Here is a 9,899-nt window from a genome sequence, read left to right on the forward strand (position 1 = left end):
TTGTTAATTGTATCTACTGACAATTAAAATTAATAAATAATTAAATAATTAGTTTTAATTGTAAGAACAATTAACAATTAAATAATTGTAATTATGTAAAACAAATACATATTCACAAATAACTAATTTAATGCCAATTGCAATTAACAGTTAAAATTTTAATTTTTAGTTGTTGATTGTCAATACGATTTAATTGTGCCAAACACTGGCGAGAAATCTAAAAATCGTTCTTACGATGTATAGATATATGTATGAAGTATGAAGTGTTTAAATCAATAAGTCTGCAGGTATTTGATTCACACGATTCGCACAACATAATTTGAGACTGGTTCGTAGATAGGACTCTGTAGCTTTGTACTTTGAAATGTGGAAGTTTGAAGCTCATCAGAAAAGGATTTCCGTAGTACAACTTGAGTGTTTCAATGGTTAACAAACAAGGAATAAAATAGAAAACAGCAATAAAATGCTTGATTACTCGCTTGACTACCTTAGATGTTTGAAAAAGAAACCGCGATTGACGTGCTCGAATTAAACGAAGTTTGAATGTATTACATATTGGTTATTAAGGTAACTAATTAAAAACTGAGTAATTTATGATATTAAATCAATAATTCCACAATTCCGCAACTGTGATATGCATTGAAGTATTTAAAGGCAATAAAATATCCGATAATAATATAATTTTATATTCAACGTGGAAATACATATTATGTATTATACATATTAACGGTGTATATACAATATGATTTACGTATATTGCATAAAAGATAGCATTCGTGCATTGATTAAATTACTTTGTTTCTTCTTTTTTCACTCCATGATATTCACCTCTTTTGTGCATTTCAATAATAATGCGTGTAGGCGTATTTGTAAAATATTAAAGCTATAAAATATTAATATTTTCCGTGTGTCTTCTTAGCAATTATGTCATTCCTATTTTGTCATCAACGTAAATCATGCATTATGGCCTTACATTTCTGATATGGAGTGGTTCTTCGCGTTTACGTCATGTGAGAAAGCAACAAACGTCCACGCACAGGCAATGATTTAATTAGAAAACTCAGTGTTTAGTTCTCGCTGTCGATGTTCTCGCTTGTCGATGTTCATACGTTGCTGTTTTACGTCGCAATTCGATCTTGCTATTGCGCCCCCGCATGTTATCAGTCGTATCAAGAGAATTGTATATTTTTTGAAACTTATTGAAGCGTACTCTTCTTTAATATACATAAACACGCAAGATGAAAATTCTGCGGAAAATACGCAAATTAAAATCTTGTAATTCCAAGAAACATTTGTCATAGAAACGATGTTATTAATCACTGACCAACGCAGCTCGAAAAAGAATTACTCAGATTATCATTCCCAATTAATTAAGCCTAATAAAGTATTAATTTAATGTGGAATGTATCTCAATAACATTTCAGTAAAAAGTCCGTGGATTTTTCGATAGCACGCCCATGCGAATTTTTTTTTATTGCTGTGTGTATATCTGAATACGTCGTAATTTGGTAATTAATCAGTTTAATATAGCTCTCGCAAATGAACGAATCTCTTTGTTAAAGATGTAATGCTTGATTTATATGGCATTCTTGAACACGCAAAATGAAGGGAATTGTGCCTAAAACGACATAGGCAAAATGACGTAGTGCTAGTTTAGCTAGAGGAGCGATGGTATACATTAAATGTTAAAATCCATCGTGTCAATACCTATTGCAAGTTGGTAGTGAGTACACATCTGTGAATGGGAATTTTGCCATTTAATCAAAAAGATAAGTTTAAAAAATTGCACATTTTTTTTAGCTTATTACTGTATTTTTTTGTTTAATATCTAATCTTTTTATGTTTTATCATTGAGTTTCCTTATATGAAGCCATGCTGTTATTTACTATTTATATTTTTCTAATGTAATCTAATTTTTTTTATGGATAGAAAAGTTTTATTAGTGTTAGGGCAGCTTAACCCGCTTTCAAGTCGAGCGACTCGAGATAATCTCGTTAACAACGAATACGACTTAACGAGACCTCATGGTTATCGTGTACCACGGCTTGAATAATGAGCGCAAGTTCTTTCATTATTTGTCCCCAAATCATTTCATCCCTGACTTGGCGTTCGAAAAATCGAACACGTTTTCCAGCAAGCTAAAAACCGTTTCCGTATTAAGCAAATATTTAGTTTGAATTTTATTTCTAGCTATAACAAGATTTCAATGCTTTATATATTATACTTTCTGTTAATTAAATCTCATTTCTGAAAATTGAATATTTGCGATTGAATCCCGTTTGATATTGAAGCTGATTTCCACGCTTCGCTCGCCCACGCTTTCTTCGTTCGCGGTTACTTCAAGAGAGAAAATCACATTTTTACGTGGCTGCGCCATGGAAACCGCGAGCAAAAAAGAATTACAGAGACTATAATATATCACCTCGCCGGCAACTAATTAACGTTACGAAGCAACGTTATGACGCCAATCACTGATTGTTACCACGGAATTGTTAAAAGCAGCGATTTGATCATGCCGTTTCATTTTACGATCTCAATTTACTTGTCGTTGAGCAATCCTGACCGCAAGAGAGATAAATGATAAAATGGTATATAATCTTTCGATTTTCCTCTGCGAGACACATCGACACTAACAAGTGCGTTACAGTTACAGTAACCTACGATATTTCCACGTACGACATGTCCCGTTAATTAAATCTATCGCCATTACAACGATTGCACCATTATGATTTTATTTTATTATAAATAATGCCAGACTTAAAAGTACGCACTCGTCGATACTGAGAAGGGACAAATCAATAGCTTCGGTAGGTTGAAATATTTTTAATTGCAAGCGTGCGTTTGCGATGGAAAACATTTTACCTTTTATTTTATTTATCGATGCAACAATTCTGGGCATGTATTATGAAACTTGTCAGAATGGATTTCGATCAGAATTGTTTAGTTATTTCTATTTGTCTAGATTTCTATTTGTTTTTTAGGGGAAAAAAACAGAATAATTTCGATCGAAATCCATTCCGAAAAGTTCCATAATACTTACCTACGTGTCCTGATTTTAAATTCATTGAGATTTGATTTAACTGTTCGCTCTTTCTTTTTTTTGAAACATTTATCCTGTAACGTTACGCAATGCATTTGAAGTTTACATTTGTCTGTTGATTTACCTTTCACGAAAATTGAATTTTTCACTGAATATTGCACGTATTAATGAGAATTATGCAACCGTGAGATTAAAATCGAGATTAAAAGTCAACTTAATTTGTAGTTACGAGCACAATTATGACGCTTCTCTTACATCTACATATTTTACCGTACAATTTAATTATATATTCCGAAAATGTATTATTATATAAAGATATTATATGTAAACGTATCATGTTGAACGCGAGAGCTTCCCATCAAATTCCAACGAAATGCTAACGTGATTTTTGTACATTTTTAGCAAGAGTTTCTGAATGCTGACAACTACACTGGCTGTACGCCGGAAACGCATATATATATATCTATATACTTCACTCCCGTATTGAGGTACTCGTGCACCGCGAAACGCGAATTGTCAAGCATGGTACGTCTCTCTAGGCCAGTCATATTAGACAATTTAGGGGGTTAACCTTCCAATTAATCTTCCCAGGTTGCAACCACCATGAATCGTTTTAATTTGAGGTGCTATAAATGGGATTTATTTTGGTTCGCAAAATTAACGCGCAATAAAAAGTTAATAACAATATTATCAACAAAAAACGCGATTTTTTTATTTTTTCTCAAATATCTCGAAAACTAAGCAAGATAGGGTAACTAACTATACGTACCTTTTTTGTAGAGGGTAAAATTATCTACAATAATGATCTGAACAACATTTATCGTCAAGCCAGTGGTTTAGCTTGCACGCGCTGTCAAAGTCCGAGACTCGGATCCTGAAAACCCTCGATTTCATCGTTTTTTTTATGTTGCGCCGGTGATTTTTTCCGTCATTTAAAATGGAATTAAAAATCCCCCAAAAATTACACATTATCTGAGAACTACAAAGAATACTTTTCATGCATGGTGTAACAGATTTTTTAGATCTTTTTTCTTTAGTTTGTAGCTATGTAAGCAAAAAATTTGATTTTTTGGAATAATCTTAGTTTTTCGCTGTTTTCAGGCCTCAGAATTTATTTGAGACGAATTTTATCGTAGGTATGCATCTTGTTGTGGACGAAATTTGCAACAAAAAAGAACCTCTGTATTTTTTTCGTACGACGACCGGTGATTTTTTTATTGACGCGCAAAGTCATCCAATATTGCGCACAGGTCGGATAATGCTTGTTTTGCCTATATTATTCTCTTTTTCTAAAAAAGACATATCATCGATACTCGAATCTATTGAAATATTGTCGCTTTTCCGCGATGCCGATTGGTTCTCTCTCTGCGCTTACTTCATGAGCGGCTGTCATGGCATATTTTGACAGTTGTGTGGTTATTATAATAGTAACAGTGAAATATTAAAGTTAAATAGCCTGTGATGTCTAGTGACGAGGTAAAAACGACACAGAAAAAAAAGAAACGAGGAGAACGTTTGCAAAGGGGACGCTCGCTGATTTTGTTTCCGTTCTCGATGCGTTTACTTCTTCAAATGATAATACCCACGTATAGCAGAAATATATCATATATTTGTTTTGGAAATGGATGGTAGATTTTTGCTATTATTATTCCTCTCTGAAATATCACCCATTTCTGTTTCCTTTGTGATGATGACTCCTTGACGATTTAAAATTTAAAAAAATGTGTGCGTCATTTATTTTTTATAAAAAAAAACACATTATATATTTTTAGAAGAAGTTATATATATTTTATTTCTCGTGAATATAGATATGATATTTCATTTTTTTTCCTCTGAAGCTATAAAATTGCTAGAAATATGTGAAAGGAAAGTAAATCTTTAAATAAAAATCGACAACGGTTTATTCTACTCAACTTTCATGGCACTTTTTTGGAAGCCAGAAAATGCCAAGGCTCGTAAGATAAATACCGATACTTTTAATTGCCTTGGCGCTACCAGAATAAAAATAACTGTAAAAATAATTGCGTATAAACATGTCAAAAAATAATAAAATGATTATTGAATAACTAATGATAAGATACAAATTTTTTTTCGTAAAAAGATACATAATTTTATCAAATATAAAAATGCGCAGATTATCGGTATTTTTTAACAAAGTCAAAAATTCACTTTTTTTCTCCGAGTTTACGAGACGCATTAAAATAATCTCAGCGCAATAAAATTCACAAGATATTCTGCATATCTCACCGGAGTAATAGAAAGGTCAATAAGTCGAAAATAACTCTCATATTTCAATCGTACAATCGTTCTGTAAAGAGTGGATGCCCCTTACAATTCCCTCGGCGTTTAAACGCGGGCTAGAAAATCATCGAGAAACCGTTAAAAACTTGCGCGCGCGCGCAAGACGATTCAGGAAATACATTTCAAACTCACCGGTAGAAGTAACCGATGGAATTACTAAAAAAGAGATCATTCCTGTGTTGATAGCATACTGTTGATTCCGTATTGATAGCATACTCTCCACTTAGCTCTTTTATGTATAGAAAGCTGCACGATAATTTTTAAGTATTTTATACCATAATAAAAAATTGTAGAAAGTCAGTGATTTTTAATTTGCTAAATTTTCGATAGATAAAGATTGCAGTAAATGCAATTGACGGTGCAATATTAATATAAGTATGACGAATTACGGTGCAATCTTTCTCTTTCTCTCTCGCTAACGCTATTTATTTAATCTATCAGCACTTTGCGGCTCTTGCAGGTAAAGGTACACCAGATGTTTATAAGATACTTGGAGGTGCCAGAACGCGCCAGAAGGACTACCATTATTCGTATATGAATAACGATATAAATTAATAAAATCAGGAGGATCTCTACGTCGGTGACGAAGGCGATTCATGGAGCGCTTCCTCGGCGCGTATATTTACGACAAGGATGTCCACGTGCGCGTCATATCGTCCAATAATGCGACGACAATCAACAACACGAAGCCTCAATCCGCGTAAGTAGCGGACCTAACTGTAATGGAAACGTTTTATTAATTTGTAACTTGACAATTTGTAATATCGGACTACGTGAAGACTACGTAATTTTAGAATGAGTAAAAGAGCGACCATGGGCCATACGAGAATAAAAAAAGGTGATACACCTTTACAACATGGTAGTGTGCGCCACAAGGTGTAATTCTTTAGCTTACAAGGGATACGGTTGCTACTGCGGATTCTTCGGTTACGTCATCGACGGTATCGACCAGTATATACGTTTATACATTCTTTAAGCTTATATAGAAAGGAAATATTATTTACAATCGTTGAATTGCTTTTCACAGAGTACAAATATCAATGGAATGTAATGTTTCAGGTGTTGCAAGACGCACGACTGGTGCTACGACGCTACAGAATGCCTCATGTTCTCAGAATACTTCGTACCATATTACTGGAGATGTTATCACGGTTACAAATCCGTTTGTGGTTCGTCCACGTTTATTCATTATTATTTATTTTTTTTATGCGCTCATGTAATATTTCTCTTGCTAATTTTTGCGGAAGATAAAATTAATTTTAATACAATAACTTTTCTATGAATCAAGCTCGACTTATTTATTTACGCTATACTATACGTAGATAGCATATGACACAGTAGAATAAAACGGCCCGTGAAATCTTTGTTCCAGCGATTGAGCATGGCAGCTGGGGAGGATCAGGATCTTGCGCTCAACGTTTGTGCAAAGCAATCTATTAGGAGCTATTGGAAAAATAAAATTTATAATACACATTACTTCTACTATTATTATCGCATATATTCTGAAAAGTTTGCCATTGTTGCCAATGATTTCTTCGTGATCGATGCTAAAAATCGAGATGATGATCATAGCCCTGCAGATTCACAACCTCACGGCTCAGAAGAATCTTATACATAGATGACGCTACCCCCAGTACTAGTCATGTACTACAATTTTAAATAGTAAAGAGTTGCCAAATTTTCATATGCACGAGAAATATCACGCGCACATTTGATATTGTTTGTCTATTTGTATTTTTTTTACAGATTCTACACTGACATGAGTGAGAGTGTGATTTTTACGACAGCCTGAGACATAAAATACAATAGTTATTTGTGTGACACGTGCGGATTGAGAATTGGACACGAGTGCGGGTAATCGCACTCGCCTTCGGCTCGTGCGTCCACTCCGCACTCGTGTCCAATTCTCAACCCGCACGTGTTACACACCCTATTTTATATTACAAAGTGCGTGGAAAGTGGCCTATTGCGCACACGTCATCTGTGCGACGGATGGCCAATTCCGCACGCGCGAGAGATTTCTCACTCGAGGCACTGCGTGCGGGAATATCTCATTCCTGCACGGGTTCGAGTGGGGAATTTCTCGCGTGGGAAATTGGCTATTTGTCGCACAGATCGCGCGCGCGGAATAGGCCACTTTCCACGCACGTGTGATATAAATATCCATATATTCAACTGTGTATTACAAAAAAACTATTAAAGTTACGAAAAAAATGTATTGAACCTTTTTTATAGAGAATTTAATTAGCTTTATTTTTTATATAACCTTCATTGCGATAGGATCAACGATTACCGAGATATGAGGAAAAAACTGAATTGGAGCACTTTTTCCAAGATGGCGGATCGAGTTCTGCAGATAGAGGTCCGGACTTTCAGTATGTTCAATATAGTATGCCAAGATAAAGATCTCCACCAATTTATAGCTTTTTATCGGTTATTTTTTCTATTCGCTATATTTTGATCTAATTTGACTGAACTAATCGTCCGTTAGCCGAGTATCTGAGAAGATATCCTTGCCCTACCACCAAAGCAGTTTGTACCCCGTCACTATGAAACCTCGTGCAGAATCTCTTCATAATTACATTATATAAACTGTGTACTTAAAAAAATAACATAGGCCGCGTTTTGAAACGTGAGAAATTCGTTTATTTTGTAACATTTGACTTTTGAGATAAAATGTTTTCTATGTTATCTAATTTATGACTTGTACATACGTATCATGTAAAAAAACCAATTCTCAAAAGCCGGTAAAATTTGGATACCAAAGAAAGTACAGATTATATTCCTGCAAATTGCACATATTTATAAATAAAAAATGAGAATCCTCGGTGAAAGTAAAATCCTAAATAATAAGAGAAGCGCGGGAGAAGATCCGGCGGCTCACTTGGCAGCCACCAATCACAACCGAGAGTGTTGAGCCCGCAGCTGATTCCGTGTGCGAAGTAACGTGTATTATGTAAGTGAGAAAGATTAATATTTATGATATTATTAACAAATCTCTTATTTCACGTTGATTACAATAATGGAACTAAAAAAAAAACATTTTTAAATGATCAAATTGTGTCAAATATACAGATCAAGGTTACTTTATTGTTTAAGGATGTTTGTGTTGTACAGTACCAGCAAAAAATGATTAAAATTTGAAAACTGCAGATTTCTTAGGTTTATATCGTTTAAAATATAAAATAAATAAATTTATATTACATAAGAAGTTCAACTATCGTAAAATAACATGATTTTTAACGTCTTCAAAAAAGGGAATATTTATAATTAATATTTTTCGTAATCAACGACAGAAAATTTTGGTCTTGAAAATGCCCTGAAATCAACTGCAAGAAACGAAAAAACGAATAATTTATAAGACGATTTTCGGTTACTATTAGGTATCGAATAATTTAAATATATATTTAATATAAAAGTGATAAGTTATATATATTTAATTAATAATTTTAAAACAAAATGTAAACCTAAAATATACCATTTAAGGGGATGCTGGAGCCGTAGCCGCGAACTCGATCAGCGTCGATAAAGAAGTGCTCACCGATATTCTTACACACACATACAGAGCACCTAACCTTGCATCTTCCACTGGTCTAAGTAATATATTTTTTTTAGGCTTCAAATCTTACTTGTAATTGCACGATATTATTTCTGACAGTTTTTTGTAGAGGGTTGTATCACTATTTTCTATAAAAAAAACTGTAGAATTTTTGTACAAAGCAAATATTGTCGTCAGGTTAGGACAATATTTATATATAAATAAATTTTTTTTTTAGTTTATCAGAAAAAATGATGTACAGCCCTCTATACATTTTTGTGCGTACTTTAATCGTGTAAAAGGATTTTCCATTCTGTTCAGCTAATTCAAAGATTGCTTAGACCGATAATGTCAGTGTCGTTGTCACTCCAGGATCCCCTTAATGCCAGCTTTAAATATGGCAACACCGCATTATTTTCTACGTTGGCATTACTGCCTGTCACCTTTCAAGCGCGGAATCAATTAATGCCGAAAAATGTTAAATATCGTAAAAAATTTCGATAAAATTTCGATATCGACTCTAAGTGTTTACACTTTCAATATATTGATCTGTACTGCCTCACTGCGATGTTGCCAAGTCTCATAGACTAAAATGGGTTATGCAGCGTACTGACCACATTTTGCTACAGTTTTAGGTAAATAACTTTTAAACGAGTAAGTGGATCAAAATGAACTTTTGTACGAATATTTATCATAGTTTCATTAGCATATGTACAAAATTTGATATAATTCGTAGCTACTTCCTCATCAAATTATAAGAATAAGAAGAAATTTCATACGTCAATAAACTTCTGATTAAAATATCTCAGAAACTAAACCCGTAATAAAAAATCTAACGACATTTTTTAAATACAATGTCGATACAAGCTTTCGATTTCGACTAGTCCGAATAAGATTGGTGCAGCCAATCCCGATAAAAATTAATGCAAACAAAAAAATCAAATAACTTTTAAACCAATAAGAGAATTGTGCTCAAATTTTATAGAGATACTCAGACGGAATAATAGAACAATCTGTGAA

At 33.6% G+C, this 9,899-nt stretch overlaps 1 protein-coding gene across 1 annotated transcript; it reads left to right on the top strand.

Annotated features, from left to right (window-relative positions):
• Window positions 1-5,120: 5,120 nt before the first annotated feature.
• Window positions 5,121-7,562, top strand: LOC139823080 (uncharacterized). The gene is made up of 4 exons (XM_071795359.1): window positions 5,121-6,041; window positions 6,136-6,282; window positions 6,401-6,510; window positions 6,714-7,562. Exons 2-4 carry the CDS (start codon window positions 6,198-6,200, stop codon window positions 6,957-6,959), a joined length of 441 nt encoding a protein of 146 aa, XP_071651460.1. The 5' UTR covers window positions 5,121-6,041; window positions 6,136-6,197; the 3' UTR covers window positions 6,960-7,562.
• The last annotated feature ends 2,337 nt before the right edge of the window (window positions 7,563-9,899 follow it).

Source organism: Temnothorax longispinosus, chromosome 12 (assembly GCF_030848805.1).
Source record: "Temnothorax longispinosus isolate EJ_2023e chromosome 12, Tlon_JGU_v1, whole genome shotgun sequence".
Lineage (NCBI taxonomy): Eukaryota > Metazoa > Arthropoda > Insecta > Hymenoptera > Formicidae > Temnothorax > Temnothorax longispinosus.